Genomic DNA, 16,580 nt, shown 5'->3' with positions numbered 1-16,580 from the left:
CCTTTAAATCATTAGCCTCCACACAGCCTTCAACAAAAAAGAATAGGATGAAATACACTGTTAAAAAGAATAAGTAAAATATGTAAGTATTTAATTAAAACAGTGTATCATATAAAATTGCATTTAAAATAGTATTTGGATTAAGCAAATTACTTCTCATCTGAGACTTAAAATTAATCTCCATAGAAGTATTCACTTAGTTAGGCCAACTTGCATACTTACTACTGTCATCTTGCTTTTACAATTGCCTCAAACTATGCTCAACTTGCATCAACTCACCGGAAGCATAGCCAAATTGATGCAAGTTGAAAACAACAGCAACTATAGGGTTAATAAAACCATAAGATGTTTGTAACTTATAAATTTCCCTTTCTTCAATAAAAAGCACTGCTTATTGACAAGCACTACCAGATTCTTTGTTCATAGACAATTTCCTCAATAAGCGGCTATTCAATAGATAATTAGCATGCATGTGCTTGCCCAAATGCATCATTTTTCATTTCTCTATGTTGAAAAGCATTTGTTATTTAAATGCTCAGTCTAGTGTTTTGCCTAAATCCTTCTACAGGGAGACAACATCTAGTTTTGATTTAAATACCATACATAATTGTATGTCATCAGCAAATATAGAGATTCATTGCCCTGTTCCAGATCATTGATAAATAAAATGAAAAACAAGGAAACTGAAGGAGACTGTCGTGTACTGCACTCAAAATAATTGTCATTTGTCTTTGAACAGTTTAATATAAAGCAAGCAAATTAGTTTTGTGTACTTGTATTTTAGACCTGTAAATCAATTTAAGTTCATGGATGAGGTTCTTTCCTTTTAAATTCCTAACATTCTGTGAGTTCTTGCTCATGACCTTGGCTCTCACAAGAATTATTTATACCCAAGACCTTCTGTGACTGAAACGTGAGAAAACATATATATAAATGTACTGACAGCATGCTACACAAGAAGGGGTAAAGAGGTAAGTCTCAAGTCCCAAATGCACCTCTTTATGCACCTGATTACCAGAAAGAGGCGAGGTTGAGCAGGGTTACTTGTATGTTGCGAGTATAGGAGCAGCGGGCTGCATGGAAGACAGGCTGAAGCCAGGGTAAGTGAGTTCCGTGTATCAGTCTGGGCATGTGTGTATGTCTGGGTTTGTGTATCTTAGTGTGTTTTTCTGGGTATGTATGTGTCTGCCTGGATTTGCCTGTGTGGGTACATGTTTGTGTGTATGTCTGACTGTCTAGGTTTTTGGGTGTGTGTGTGTCTGGGTATGTTAACATGTGTATCTGGGTACATTTGTGTGTGTCTGGGTATGTATGTGTACGTATGTCTGGGCATGTTAGTGTTCGTGTGTTTCAGATGAGGTCTCTCTCTCTGAAGATTGAATCCAGGAGCAAATGTAAGCAACTGTCCCAAATAGTTGGAGATGGGGCCAAGGACAATTAGTGGGTGCATGAGGGCAAATAACAAAATTCCAAGATCTGGCTCCAAGATAATTGTTTGCGGGACTCGCTCATGGAGATATGACAGTGTGCCTTTGGGTAACCTAGTGTGTGTGACTGGGTAAGTATATGTCTGGGTAAATGTATTTTTGTTCCTGGGTATGTTAGTGCACAGGTTAGTGTGAGTGTGTGTTAGTCTGAATGGTTGTGTTAATTCTAGTGTCTGGTTTTCTTAATGTGAGTGTATGTGTTAGTGTGTCTAGTTGTGTTAGTGTCTCGATGTGTGTGCTGCAACACATTGGTGTGAGCCTCTGGGTGTGCTTGTTTTAGAGTTTGTTGGTGTTGCATGTCTACTTGTGTTAGTGAGAGTGTTAGTGTGAGTGTCTGTGTGCATGTATGTATGTTAGTGTGGGTGCCCCTAACAAAGCCAGGCTCTGGATCTGCCCATGGTTTTAATGTTTTAAGCCTAGATTTATGTAAACTGTAACCCCCATCTGGGCTCACACACCACCAGCAAAAGAAGTGCAATGCAGAGACATGCTAAAATTACACTCCAGCAAGTTAGCAATTGGGGGTACCTTGTCACTGTGGACCCTTGGTCCATTGTTAATCTGTCCCTGTATATAAAAGGTACAGTTTAGGTGGTATGACAGAAAATATACCAAGTAAAACAATGCTCTGTGCATATGTTCCTTCACCATAAAGCAATGTAATCTCCTGTTGATTCAGCAGAGATGGCAATATATATCGGGTAAATACAATATCATGATTCACCTTTTAACTAAATGTCAGGTGGATTCTCTCTGTTTGCAATGATCTCTGCATCCCTTACCTTTTATCCCTATAATCCATACAATATTGTGGGCATTTCATGCAGTAGGTTTATGAAGCTGATTGGTTGACATTTTCTTATTCTATGTTTGTTTACATATTGTTTCTAATTTAGCCTCTCTGACTACCTGAAGGGAAAAAAACATAAAAGTTAAATTAATTTTCAACAAATGCAGATGTGCAGTGGTATTTGCCATGTGTTTGGTAGCTCAAGTTACATTACCATAAATAAGTGTTTCTAGAACTGTTTATGCAGCGAGCCACTGACTCTACTGACCTTTTGCCTCAACATTCTCTGGAACTACTCATCATTTTTGCTCATTCAGTAGATAATGGATACAACCCTATTGACGCCATTTACTTTGACTCAGATTAAAAATGTTTCTGTCTATCACTGTGAGAGCTGTTAGTGTGAAAAGCCACAATGTGCTGATGTCTGACCTGCATTCAGTCAACAGAATGTTTTCCACAATGCACTGGCCCATGAGCTTCCAGTAGGTAGAAGCATGAAGATATGGCCAATGTGAGAGGAGGAACACACAAGAAATGAAAGAACATAACTAATAACAACCACAAAAGAGGGGTGAACACACAAAAAGGGTTTGTTCGCTAAAGGGAGATTTAAGAGGAGAGTTTTGCTTTCAGCTTCTCTTGAAGGCCAAGGTTGGAAGGTTTTACAGTGGGCCAGCCAAGCTCACCCTTCAACAGATGCTCACTGGGGTTGGTATCTAAGAATCTATAATAAAGTGAAGAAACTTAAACACAACTCTCCTATAAACTCTCCCTTTTGTGAATACACCACACGGGGAGTAAATAACTAGAGAAACCGGGGGGGAAAAGGGCAAAGATGAGGAGGAAACATAAAGGGCAAAGTAAAAAGTGGAAACAAAAAAAAGTAGAAGCAGGGCCATAACTTTCTACTGGAGCCCAGTGATCGTTCAATTATACCTTCAGCATCACATATTGAGGAGTGCTACATCACTCTGTGTTATGCTCGTTGGTTTGCTCCACTGCCTCTGCTCTATGCCTCATTAAACTATTTTAATAACCTTGAAAAGCACAGTCACATTTCACATACATGGTCGATATCAAAAGTAGCCGCAGCCAGAATATTTGTACAACTACTTTTACGTGACTGATAACAATACAATGAGTTCTGCAAAAGAAGTTTTTTTTTTTTATTATATAATATTATCTTTACTTTGTTGTACACCAGCGTCGACTGACAGTTTCAATTTTTTTTAATTATTTAATAGTATCATAAAAAGATGAATCAATTGCAAGAAATTAAATACAGAAAATTACACAAATCTTATAATACATTTTAACAATATATACATTGTAAACAGTGATAATATCTCATACGTATTCTCTCCATATTTTTAAAGTCTCTTTTTTTTCCATTTAGAAAATTAAATGTGTGACAGTAGTGCCATGTTGTGATATGTCCATCTCACTGGCTATTTTTATGCATTGTCAGTTTTTTCAATATCTCCGTTACTGAATTTGTCTTCCATTTTGAACCCTTCATTTGTTTCTCCTAGTGTGGACTCCATTTTGTTTTCTTCTTCCTGTTCACCACTTTTACGTCCTCTGATTATCAGTCTATAGCCTATGAGTTAAATGCATCGCTGTTAGTAAGACACTTTTCAGTGGTTTGAATTATGATTATGAACATATACTGCCCACAATAATCATGAGTCTATTTAATAAGAATCATCTACTAAAGTCAGGGCAAACATAGTTGAAGATGGTGCAATCAACAGAAACACAACCAATTATATAGTTCTCTGATTCTCTCAGTTTTAACAGTATGTACAGAAGTAGTTACATAGTTACATAGTTATATATAGGCTGAGAAAAGACATGCGTCCATCAAGTTCAGCCTTTCCCATATCTGTTAATTTGTTGCTGTTGATCCAAAAGAAGGCAAAAAAACCCCCCGGTTTCGCTCTTTCCAATTTTGCACTAACCAGGGAAAAAATTCCTTCTTGACCCCAAAATGGCAGTCAGATTTCTCCTTGGATAAGCTGTTTCCCCATAATTAAAGATTATATCCCTGAATATTATGTTTTTCCAAGTATTCATCCAGTTGTTGTTGAAACGTCTGTACAAGTAGCTGCTCTTATACCTATACATTCCAAAACTTCAAGATGAAGCTACTGACTAGGGTAGTTGGGTCATGGGGCAGTAATGGTGATAAGCAGAGCCACAATGATTCCTTTAATTCACCGTGTGCTGGCTGCTTTAATGGCAGTTGAGACTTTCCTGGGCACTAATTACACTTGACGTGGTAGCTGTCACTCAACGTTTCACTGAAGTTGGTGTAGTTCCAGTTTTCCAAAGTTCAGCTAGCTTGTTCTCTTTTTTTAAGGTTGCTCCAAGTTAATCTGGGATGTCATAGGTTTTTAGCGTCTATTTTCACTATGTTTTGGGATGTGAACGAACCAAAGTACAAGTGTTATTTGAATTCATTAAAGGTATGAAAGAGCATCTTGAAACACCGTGAGCATATCTAAATAAGGTTTCCTCTGGAAATATACTTGAACCAACACTGCTAAATGGCACAGCTGGAGAACACATTTCTTTTAAATAGAGTATCAAGAGGGCTAATATTATGAACATATTGTAGGTTTTATATTACAAAATGAATTAGGATGTTAAATGTTTGAAGAGAAATTTGTTCTTGAAAAAAAATAACAACAGTGCATTTTTAATGTGTAGGCTGTCTTTTCATTAAACTCATTACCAGTTCTGTCATACAGCACTACAAAAACTTGCTAATTTATTTTTATTAATGGTGACAAAGAGCACAAAAAAACCTACTGCACAAATTACAAATGAACAAAATGCTGTAAAAAAAATAAAGTATATTTTTAAATGCTGGCTTTCATTTAGGTCTTTAGTCAAACAGGAAAACATAGGAACAAAAATTGCATATGGATATCAGAGGTCTCTTCTTACATGGAACTGTAGTACATACACAAAATATGTATTTCTATGTTGCCCCAATAAAACATATCGACTTTGACTAAAGACTCCATTTTCTCTTGGACCGATGTGACAATATACATTTTTTCACGGAGGTGATGAGCCATTACTTAGGTTATGAATGTCAGTCTTGTTATTTGCAAAACGGTTGTTTCTGACAGCCAATTTCCTGTGCTTGATAACCCTGTTTATCAAATTACATTACTTACCAACCAAAAATATAGCAGCAAATGCAATCTGGAAAATGCTGTAGATAAGTGGGAAGGCGAACATCAAGCCCAGTTGTTCAGGTGTGAAGGAGAGTTGAACTATGGTGGTACACAACTGGGTATTTTGCATTCCTGTTTCCAGTGCTACTGTGCGACATCTAAAAAAACAAGTTTTAGTGGATTATAATAATGGAACTAACTAAGTAATATTTTTATTTATTTCATATTTATGAGCAGATATGATTAATAAAGGTACAGTAGATGACTGAGTACAGAATACAAATACCGGCACCAATATCGGTGTATAAAAAGTAATCTAAGTAAATTTTACTTATTTACAGGATTATTTATTATGTTTCAAAAATCTCTATACATCCACGCTATGATTATCATGTACATGTGTTTATTTACCCGCGCCACGACTGGTTTGATATGTAAGCTAACAAGAATCCAAAGGCGTAACCAGCAGCTGGAAATATTGTTCCCACAATCCATAACTCCGGGGCAATAATCCAAGATCCCCTGTAGAGAACCCCACCGACTACAGCTATCAGTATGATGAGTATGAATCCGGTAATGGAGCCAATCTATAGTATAAAAACAAAATTGCCAACACGCTTAGTTAAGATTTACAATCACATCTACACGAGTGACCGAAATAAAGTGTTATATCTTCCCATTGTTCAGAGACACATAGAAACATATTGAAACACAGAATTTGATTTGAGATCAGAAACATGATTTAATGTAGAAGTTGAGTTTTGATTTACCTTTAGGATTTTCTTTGCTGCTTTGGGCCATTTATGGTTAACAAAAATTCCAATTCCAACAGGAACAACAAGGGCGACTAAGGAAATGCCTGAATAACGTACAAGAAACACAGAGACTGTAATAATTATACACATTTATATGCAACAAATATCACATAGTGCATCTTTTTTGAGAGTATACTACGCATACCTTCTTACCGTTGCCATTTACACATGCCCCTATAATATAATAAGGTTGATGAGGCACAAAATATTTTTTTTTACATATAAATGATCTCATAATGAGATACATTTGATAGTTAATCCCTTTTATTGCCAATATGTTGTTTTAACATGCAACGGTTACTTCCCCATAATTTCTCTTGTATCTCTACAAGACAACATTTATATAATTGACTAATATTTTATAATTTCAGATAACATAATTAAATATATAGGGGTATAAGGCTAGTGTTATTCTATAGAGTTATAGTGGAAAGCAAATGTCTGTTTTTTGTGCCTTAAGATGCTAATGTTAAATATAAAACTTTTAAAAAAGTTTCTCAAAACTTTTTATGATGTTACTGTGGCAACGAAAACACTTATAAAGGTTTCGGTGTTGCGTTTAAGTGATTAAGCCTTCAGGGAAAAACTACAAAACAGTGTCTAAGTTGAACAGCACCTTTCTAGGCAAAAAATACTTGTTTTAAATTGGTATTCTTTTTTGTCACTTACCAATGCTGTCATAGGGAATCACAATGGCACTGGAATCTACCCATGTTTTGGTGTAAATAAACAGACAGAGGGGCATCATACCCAGTGCAAGAAGTGTGGAACAAGTTGTCATGCTTATGCTGTAAAGTAAATAAACATGAATATAAATATATCAAATGCAATTAAATCTACAAGAATTTAAACATGCCTTGTAGTGCTATATGTAAACTAATCACGGGTTTAAGCCGAGTAGTGTTCTATAGCACCCAGTTTAATAAGCACATTCAGGGCCGGACTGGGACTGAAAAGCAGCCCTGGAAAAATTTGGAGACCAGCCCCATATAGTTTATCTCACGGTCGCGCTCTTTAACCACACGCACCCCTTATACACACCCGACTCACACTATTCGCCATTCTTTTTATCTCATTATTTGTATTAAAATGCCAGAAAGCAAAAGTGTTAAAAGGCCCTAATAAATTAAATACATTACACATAATGGGATCAAAATATTTACTACTGCGAACATTTCAGATGAAAAAGTTCAGTGGAACAAAACACTGATCACATTATTCTTCACAATATTCTGGTAAGAAACTTTTGTTTCTTTATTAATTCATGTAGACTATTTTTTTCATATTTAATATAAGCTATGATTGAGACATGTTTTTGTTTTTTTCCTTTTATTTGCCAACCTACCCCCGAGTTATGCACATCTGCCCCCAGGCTTGCCACTCTGCCCCCCTGATATGCCTTCTAACCCCCTATATGCCACTCTGCCTCCAGAAATGCCTTATACCCCCTATATGCCACTCTGTCCCATGATATGCCTTTTAACCCCCTGTATGCCACTCTGCCATATAGGGGTCAAAAGGCATATCATGGGACAGAGTGGCATATAGGGGGTATAAGGCATTCCTGGAGGCAGAGTGGCATAAAGGGGGTTAAAAGGCATATCATGGGGCACTCTGCCTCCAGAAAAGCCTTATGCCCTCCTATATGCCACTCTGCCTCCCCGATATGCTTTATACCCGCCTATATGCCACTCTGCCCCGTGATATGCCTTTTAACCCCCCTTTTGCCACTATACCTCCAGATATGCCTTTTGACCTCCTCTGTCACTCTGCATCCAGAAATGCCTTATACCCCTATATGCCACTCTGTCTCATGATATGCCTTCTAACCTCCTATATGCCACTCTGCCATATAGGGGGTTAAAAGGCATATCATGGGACAGAGTGGCATATAGGGGGGTATAAGGCATTTCTGGAGGCAGAGTGGCATAAAGGGGGTTAAAAGGCATATCATGGGGCACTCTGCCTCCAAAAAAAGCCTTATGTTCCCCTATATGCCAATCTGTCCCATCATATGCCTTTTAACCCCCATATGCAACTCTGCCTCCCTGATATGCCTCAACCCTCCTATATGCCCCTCTGCCCCGTGATATGCCTTTAACCCCCTTTTTACCACTATACCTCCAGATATGCCTTTTGACCTCCTATATGTCACTCTGCATCCAGAAATGCCTTATACCCCTATATGCCACTCTGTCCCATGATATGCCTTTTAACCCCCTATATGGCATATAGGGGGTTAGAAGGCATATCATGGGACAGAGTGGCATATAGGGGTATAAGGCATTTCTGGAGGCAGAGTGGCATAAAGGGGGTTAAAAGGCATATCATGGGGCACTCTGCCTCCAAAAAAAGCCTTATGTTCCCCTATATGCCACTCTGTCCCATCATATGCCTTTTAATCCCCTATATGTCACTCTGCATCCAGAAATGCCTTATACCCATATATGCCACTCTGGCATATAAGGGGTTAAAAGGCATGTCATGGGACAGAGTGGCATATAGGGGGGTATAAGGCATTTCTGGAGGCAGAGTGGCATATAGGGGGACACACTTACATACACACACATGCCGATTTTTTTTGTTTTTAACACATTAAAAAAAATATTATACATTTTGTACAAAAAAATACATTACTTTACTCACCTTCTACTTCTCTTGACTGCCGCACACTGTTCTCCTCTCTCTCCTGGCAGGATGCCACTGACCTGACATCCGGTGCTGCACCCCTCACGCTGCTCCCATCACTATGCAGCCATCAGATTGCTGGGAATGTAATCTGAACGGCCGGTGCGTGCTGATGCCCCCGGCCGGAGCTACTTTAACACTTTTTTTTTATTATTTATATGGTAAGGTGGATCGGCTCGCCATATAAAGTAAAAAAAAAAAAAGTATTAAAGCAGAGCCGGCCGGCGGCATCAGCACGCATCGGCCGTTCAGATTACATTCTCGGCAGTCTGATTGCTGTATAGTGATGGGAGCAGCGTGAGGGGTGAAAGGTCAGTGCGAGGGGGCGGAGCTTTCACCCCTCACGCTGCTCCCATCACTAAGTGGCCATCGCACACGGCTGCTGGGTGCCGATGCGGCCGGCCGGCGATACTGTAATACATTTTTAAAATTTAATATGGCAAGCCGGACCAGCTTGCCATATTAAATTAAGAAAAAAGTATTATAGTAGCGCCGGCCGGCCGCATTAGCGGCCGCTCAGGTCCCAGCCCGCCCCTGGTCCCAGCCCGCCCCTGGTCCCAGCCCACGGACCTGCCGGCCCACCGGGAAATTTCCCGGTATCCCGGTGGGCCAGTCCGGCCCTGCTAGCATACAGCTGCTCACACCCTCATAGACAGCCAATGTGCTGTAATCTGAGAAGTATTTGTCCACAGGTGAATCGGTCAGTCCTTCGAAGTCTAAACTGACCACAAGGGTATGTGAATTCAAATGAATGATGAAAGAAATCACAGATCTTCTCAAGAAAAAAGGTCATACTAAAGCATAAATGTGTTGCCATACTGAATGACATTTTGACCTAATAACTTCCCAGTAAACACATATTGGAAATATATGTTTATATAGTAGGGTTGCATTAACATCAATAATGCCCTACATGACACTCTTCTTATATGTGCTCCTGGTTAAAGCAACCATCTAGTCCCTTTACATAAGAAATAATATTTTTTAAAAAGTGAATTTTTATCAGGTTTTGAAAAATTCAAACTCAGAAAATTCACCAGCATTGCTGCTGGGTTGATCCAATGCTGTTTTAAGGACACAGAAGAAAGGTAATGCATTGATAAATGCTTGAGCATGTCTTGTTTTAAGGTCTCTCAAACATAAAATATGTAGATACAATGTTTTTATTTTTAAAAAAATGGCAATTATTCAATATTGTGTGTGTTAAGTTGCTTGTTAATACTTTTGCCTGTATTTTTCACACAGAGCCTATTTAAATGTTAATGAACATTTCCTTTAGTAATGTGATGCTGATTATTAGCAATTTTTAATAGAAGCTTCAGGAGAACTTCTAAATATAAGGAGGTCAGGTGACGTTATCAGAATAGTTAACCTACCCATTTGATGAAAAGAGCCTGCAGGCAAATAAACCTCCATTAAGGTTAATTGAATAGTGCAGGTTAAAGTGACCTACAGCCGCCATCAATGACTGATTGAAATGATTGCCCGTTAACTATGCTTGACATCAATTTACACATATTGGTCGGAATCCAATGCTGCATGCACAGATAGGTTAATTGATAGCAGAGGTGATCATATATTCCTCAGATGAATAGTTTGTATTTGTAATTGAGTATTCTGTATGATGATTGATGCTTTCCCACTAAATTTACATGCGTATGGGATACAGATTGCTTTATACCACGACTATAATAATAATCTAGAGCACATATATTATGAGAGCTATGTAAAATGCAAACATACACAAAACTCATAGCGTTCTATTTCCGACATCCCTTCTTTGTGTCTAGTACACAATTTAATGTATTAAATAATTTGTTAAGTGGGGTTTGCTGGAAAGTTGAGCATTTCAACTCATGGACTTGACTATACATAATAAAGAACCTGCCCCAAGGAGCACCCCCTACAAGATGTCCAGAACATGTAATGCATAAGTAATTTAGGAAAGTAATCTGATTTTATTTGCAGTATACAGGTCAAGCTCAGCATCCCTTGGAGGAGAAGGTCACTGAGGTAAAGCTGGTGAACTGAAACACCCATTTTATCTGCAAACTTCCCTGTCCTCTTTAACTCACCTTCATATATGCCTTCTTTAGCACTATGTGCATCTCTGTCTCTTAAGTACATAATATTTTCTTTCTACTTTTTACATTTTTGTTGTCCATAGCCTAGGATACTTTTATCTCTCTTTAACACATACATTCTCTGAAACCTTTTGTTTCAATACTTCCCACTCTCCCTCTCATTCCAACACACAGTGTCCACCTAGTTCTTACCTTAAATCCATGTCTCCATCCACCCAATATGCCAGAATATTGGAGCCAGTTCCTCCTGGACAGCATCCCATAATTAATACCGCAACAGCTTGAATTGGAAGGATGTTGAACGCAAATGAGAGTACAAAGGCTGTGAGGGGCATTATTCCGAACTGACAAAGAAATCCAACTGCTATGCCCCAGGGCCGCTTTATATGACCCCAAAACTTCTTTACCTCCACAGTACAGCCCATAGAAAACATGACTAATGCTAACATGACTGTGATAACAGTGCTTAGCACCGTGTTTAGAACGCGATTATAATTATCATCAGGTAGTAAACATTCAAGTGTGCCATTGCAAATAATACTGTTTACATGACAGGAGGATTCCATTGATGTTTTCCAAGAATAGCTTTCCATGCTGAACAAGATAGTATGAGACCCTTTAAATGTAGATCAATATATGAAAAAAAAATCCCCAAAAACTATGACAATTGATCCATCCAACACAGGTCTATAACCACTGTCAGGAATTCTTCTTTAGCCGCTCCTATTTAAGTTCTACACGATGCAATAAAAAGCTGTAAATACTATAATTCCGTTATGCCCAGTCCCCCTATCTGGCACCAAAGAGGACAAACCAGAGAGCAAGAGTCATGCCATAAAACTCATGAGAAAGCATATATTCGTACTTTTATGGCAGAGGATTAGGGTTATGTGTTTATTTATATTACACCTACTTACATGTCAGCTTTGTGGGTCTATGACCTATCTAGCACACAACCAACTGGGCCAGCTAATTACGCAGAGATTCTTATTCAAGTCAAGTTGCTTTATTAGGTAATAGGGAATGTGATTTAATGCGATTGTGGAATCTAGACTGTGATCCCTTAAAAAAAGTTACATGGAAATAATTTGGTAGAATATTCACTTCTCATTGCACTGCTCATAGTATTGAGACAATAAATGCAATAATAAGTGTAAGTAACAACATTTTTAGACAGGTGTAAACTAGTATAACACATTGCTGCAAATAACACCAACACATGTGAATAGGAGTTTGCAGGCAGTATAACATGGACAGTATATCCTTTCAATGTCATATTAAATATATTAAATTTGTGCCAGTTTTGGGAGGGGTAAACTTTAAAAATGTATTTCACAGTGTTTGAACCAGTAATTTTTTTGTAGGCTCAAGCCCCACTTTAAAAGGAAAATGTACATTGGAAATTACTTTGGAAATAATAATATATTTGTAGCAAGTTGTTCAATTAAATAACCTTCTTGTTATTTTAATTAACAAGTGATACATTTAAGGCAAAAAGCCCAGATATGTATCCAAACTCTGTTAGTTAATCAATCATATAACCACAATTAAAAGAAAAAAATACTGAACACAGTAAAAGTTGTTTAAAGTTTAACCCTGCCAATTAACACAATGGAGCATATATTTAGAGTGTAATGTGTTTTTTTTTTCCTGAAAAATGTCTGGATTAACACATAGAGCCCTGGAAGCATGTTACCACTTTCTACTTGGACATTGGATAATAGGATTCCTATGATATCTTCACTGAAGAAATATGCAAAATGAAGGAGAATTTGCATGAAATGCCATGACTGTGTTTTTGACAGAAAGAGTAATGTTAAATGCCATGTAATAGTTATGTGTTCTATGTTATGTATATAGCTGGGTGAGCTCGCATGGGTTTAAATTCTTGCTTCGCTCAGCCCCCAAAAAGGAGAGGATTGCTTGTCAGAGTTTGCTAACTTGCCTCCATCCTTGTCCCTTGTGCATATCAGTGTGGACACATGGGAAAAAGTCCTGTATCCCGTTGGTAATTCTGGCTTTACTCATAAGCAACTAACCAAGCCAAGACATAAGCCTTGGTCAGCCCCTCCTCTGTTCGACAACCTCTAGTGTAATATATTTAGTTTTAAATAAGCTTAGGGCGCTGGGCACACGGCAGGATAGCTCATGTACAGGGTGCTGGGCACCCGGCAGGATAGCCCACGGACAGGGCGCTGGACACATGGCGGGTTAGCCCTCAGGCAGGGCATGTGGCGGGTTAGCCCTCAGGCACGGCACGCCTCGGGTTAGCCCTCAGGCAGGGCACATGGCAGGATGCTGCTAACAGTAATAGGTCAGGGACCAATAGCAGCATCACAACGAAAGGCTGCAATTCACAATGCAAAGGCCCCATATGATGAAAGTAGGGCTGCACCAGATAACAGGGCCAACTGACAAGTGGTCATTAGAGGCTGCAAGCAAAAACACCACCAGAGTGGGAATATACAGTACACAGGAACTTGGCATGTAGGGAACCGTGACAGTATGGCAATAACCAATCAATAATAATTCAAAATTAATTAAAAAAATAATGCAAAATTATAAATCAAAGCAATAAACAGCAATTACATAACGAGTCACAAGTTACAGTGTGTTTGCACATTAGCTTAAATAACTATACATATATCATAATTTCAAGCATGAAACAACATGTAAAAAGGGCAGGTGGCATCACTAGACTAGGTACGGTATCTCCTGGATCTTCTCCTGTACCAGACCATACAGAATCCTTATTCATGATTTATGTACTAATGGTTACTTGTAAATCTTAATTCCTGTATATATATCACTGAATGTAATTGCAATAGTAGTGACATAAACAACAAGCAAAATCAGCAAAAAAAGCAAACCTCCTGAAGTGGTTATTTGCTGGTGTCCCAGCAGAAGAAAGCAACGTTTGGCGGAAGTACTCAGTCGGAGTTCAGGCCGTCCCGTTACATATGGTTTCATGCAGGTCTGGAGTGAGAATTAAAATAAACCCTGGCACTACAAAAAGTGATAAAAAGACATATGTATCACCACCTACTGCTTACAAATGGCTGCATGCTGCAATCTTACACTTTTGTGTGGCTAGCTGATGCTGCATACAACAAGAAAGAGTTCTGCAAAACTAATGGCAATAAAGTTTGAAGGACCAATGGCCGGTGCAAGTCTGGTTTCATTGTAAAGGCTATGGTTCAGTCTTGGACTTGGTGTTTACTTTTTAAAAATTTATGATTGGGGCTACAGCCGTGTTGTTCCACTTTGGCAAGGCAGAGACCTTGAGACGTATAGACTGGGTCTGGACAGCAATAATCTAACTATATATTGTATCAGAATCCATATTTTGTATGACAGGCTTAAGGGCATGCACAAATTGTGGATGACAGGGGCAGGCACCCCCAGTGAAAAATTTCCCATTTCATAATTTCCAGGTAAGAGTACAACATGACTTTTATCTCTGACCCAGACTGCTCCTGGGCTGCTTGACCATAAGCGAGGTCAGGATAAGATATGTTTTAGGGAGATAACAATAATGGTTGGAGGGGGAAACAACTAAGACGGGGTTATCACTGTAGGGGCCCCAGGGGTCTCCTGTGATCACTTGTCCACCCCTTTAAAGCCATTATGTATGGGTACTACCTGGAGCTATCGGCACAGAGAATCTAGAGATCATCTGATTAAGTGATGTGGGCAGGGTCACAGACAGGCTGTTTGGGACAAAGATGGCAGTGATAAGCTTTTTGGGGCAAAAGTGGCGTTCACACGATGTCTGGGGGGCAAAATTGCTTTAGGGCAATTTTCGCACCAGGGCCCTGTAGTTTCTAGTTACACCCCAAAAGAAATAGAGGTTCAGGGGCACTTGGCTGTGCTTATCCCTGGGTCTAATAAGTTCCAGACATCCCTTGGTGGTGGGCCACATCTGTACTTGGGACTAACATGTGGAACTATGGTTTCAAAAGAGTTTGGGGCTATGATTGGGTTAAGGGTCAAACTTTTGAATCGGTTAATACATAATACTTTACAAGGGGAGTTTTTGTGCATAGATCAGTTTCTTCCTGCTTGCTCATAGCACTCTTGAGAAATCATAGAAGGCTTATATTCCCAGGCTTTATTCTCACTCCTTGCATGTCAGTGACTTTTAAAACTGTAAAAGTTTCTCTTGCATATGATGTAACACATGCCAACAGAACCTAGCCCATTTATTGAAAGTGATACCATGCCCCTTTAGATAAGGTTTCTGTTATAAAATTGTGGAACAAATTATTGGTATGTGAAACATTAGCCTTTGGTATTACTTGGCATCCTTACTGAACAACTAAAGGAGACCAAATGGCCATTCATCTTTCAACGGTTATTGCTGGAAATGGAATAGCATTCATTTAAAACAGACGCCAGCTGTACTCCTTGCTTATTAACAGAACAGAATAACGCTCTGTAAAACTGTAGAAATAAGTTTCAGCCTTCAGGGAAAAAGTTATTAGAATGTATGGAGATGAAAAAAAGATGTACCATTAAAATATGATTATGTGGGACTAATAGCTGACTTACTTTGGTATAGTCATAACCTTCATGTTCGTCCAGACTGGAAGGAGATTGCAGATGTGTGGCAAACCCAAAATGGTTTGAAGGCAAAATGGTTATTTCAGCAGGGAATCTGCATTCCAAATTACATACGCAAATGCTAATTCACCATCAGAGAAATTATTTTGTTGCCGATCAAAGTTTTGAGTAGATTGAAGTTTCTGTCTGTTGCCTTATTTTGCCATTCCATGAATTTTGGAACCGTTGGCATGCATGGGCATAAAATGTACACTAAGCCACTCTGCCAAATATATACAATTTGGTTCAAGTAGCAACACTATAATGCTGAGTCAACAAACTTGCTGTTTAAATTGATTCATGTTAAGTTCTTAGACACAACAGCATAACATGGGTCTGTGAGTTCATCAAGCCCTGTGTGCAAAATGGGGACTAAAAAGGTGATAGAAGTAGAATGTGTAGGGATGAATGTAAAGCGATGCACACTATCCTCTACTATACTATTAGGTAGTCAGCAGCCATGCCGAAGCAAGAAATGTTACAGAGATATCTCAAACCGAGTCCATGAGTTCTCAAGCGCTGATAAAAAATATTGAAAACAATGACTAGGCTGTGTAAAGTCACAGTAATAGCTCACATTTATCAAGAACAGATGTTTTATCCATTTAGTTACACTTGGAGGATAGCTATTTTGTCACCACATATTAATAAATTAACAAATAAATGTGCAAATATAAAGGCAGAATGACTGGTGGAATGTTAGTTACAAAAGTTGTCACTAAGGTTTTAAAAATCAAATTTCACTTTTTTTTTTTTTAAATTTTACAGATTAACAGATTGTAAGAGATACTCTAACTGCAGTGTTTTTTGTTGTTTTTTTTTTTGTTTTTTTTACTATCCAGAAGCCGAAGCCATCAGGTTTGTCACCAGTGGTGCTGAGAACGTATTTCTACTTATGATATCCCTTAGTTTTGTAGACACCC

At 38.5% G+C, this 16,580-nt stretch overlaps 1 protein-coding gene across 1 annotated transcript; it reads right to left on the bottom strand.

The window, feature by feature from the left end:
- Positions 1 to 3,445: 3,445 nt before the first annotated feature.
- Positions 3,446 to 11,740, bottom strand: LOC128473196 (ileal sodium/bile acid cotransporter-like). Its single transcript, XM_053455290.1, has 6 exons — positions 11,248 to 11,740; positions 6,953 to 7,071; positions 6,239 to 6,327; positions 5,880 to 6,055; positions 5,469 to 5,626; positions 3,446 to 3,880 (listed from the first exon to the last, which is right to left on the bottom strand). The coding sequence occupies exons 1-6, from the start codon at positions 11,646 to 11,648 to the stop codon at positions 3,735 to 3,737; spliced, it is 1,089 nt and encodes a 362-aa protein (XP_053311265.1). The 5' UTR covers positions 11,649 to 11,740; the 3' UTR covers positions 3,446 to 3,734.
- Positions 11,741 to 16,580: the final 4,840 nt, after the last annotated feature.

The sequence above is a fragment of the Spea bombifrons genome, chromosome 2, assembly GCF_027358695.1.
Source record: "Spea bombifrons isolate aSpeBom1 chromosome 2, aSpeBom1.2.pri, whole genome shotgun sequence".
Lineage (NCBI taxonomy): Eukaryota > Metazoa > Chordata > Amphibia > Anura > Pelobatidae > Spea > Spea bombifrons.
The sequence above is the reverse complement of the archived record's forward strand: the minus strand, read 5'-3'. Positions and strand labels throughout refer to the sequence as shown.

Coding starts and splice junctions, on each gene's coding strand:
- LOC128473196 (XM_053455290.1), bottom strand. CDS start 11,648: ATGGAAAGCTATTCTTGGAAAACATCAATGGAATCCTCCTGTCATGTA. Junction 7,072..11,247: donor GATGGAGACATGGATTTAAG/GTAAGAACTAGG, acceptor TTTACTTTACAG/CATAAGCATGACAACTTGTT. Junction 6,328..6,952: donor GATTCCCTATGACAGCATTG/GTAAGTGACAAA, acceptor TACGTTATTCAG/GCATTTCCTTAGTCGCCCTT.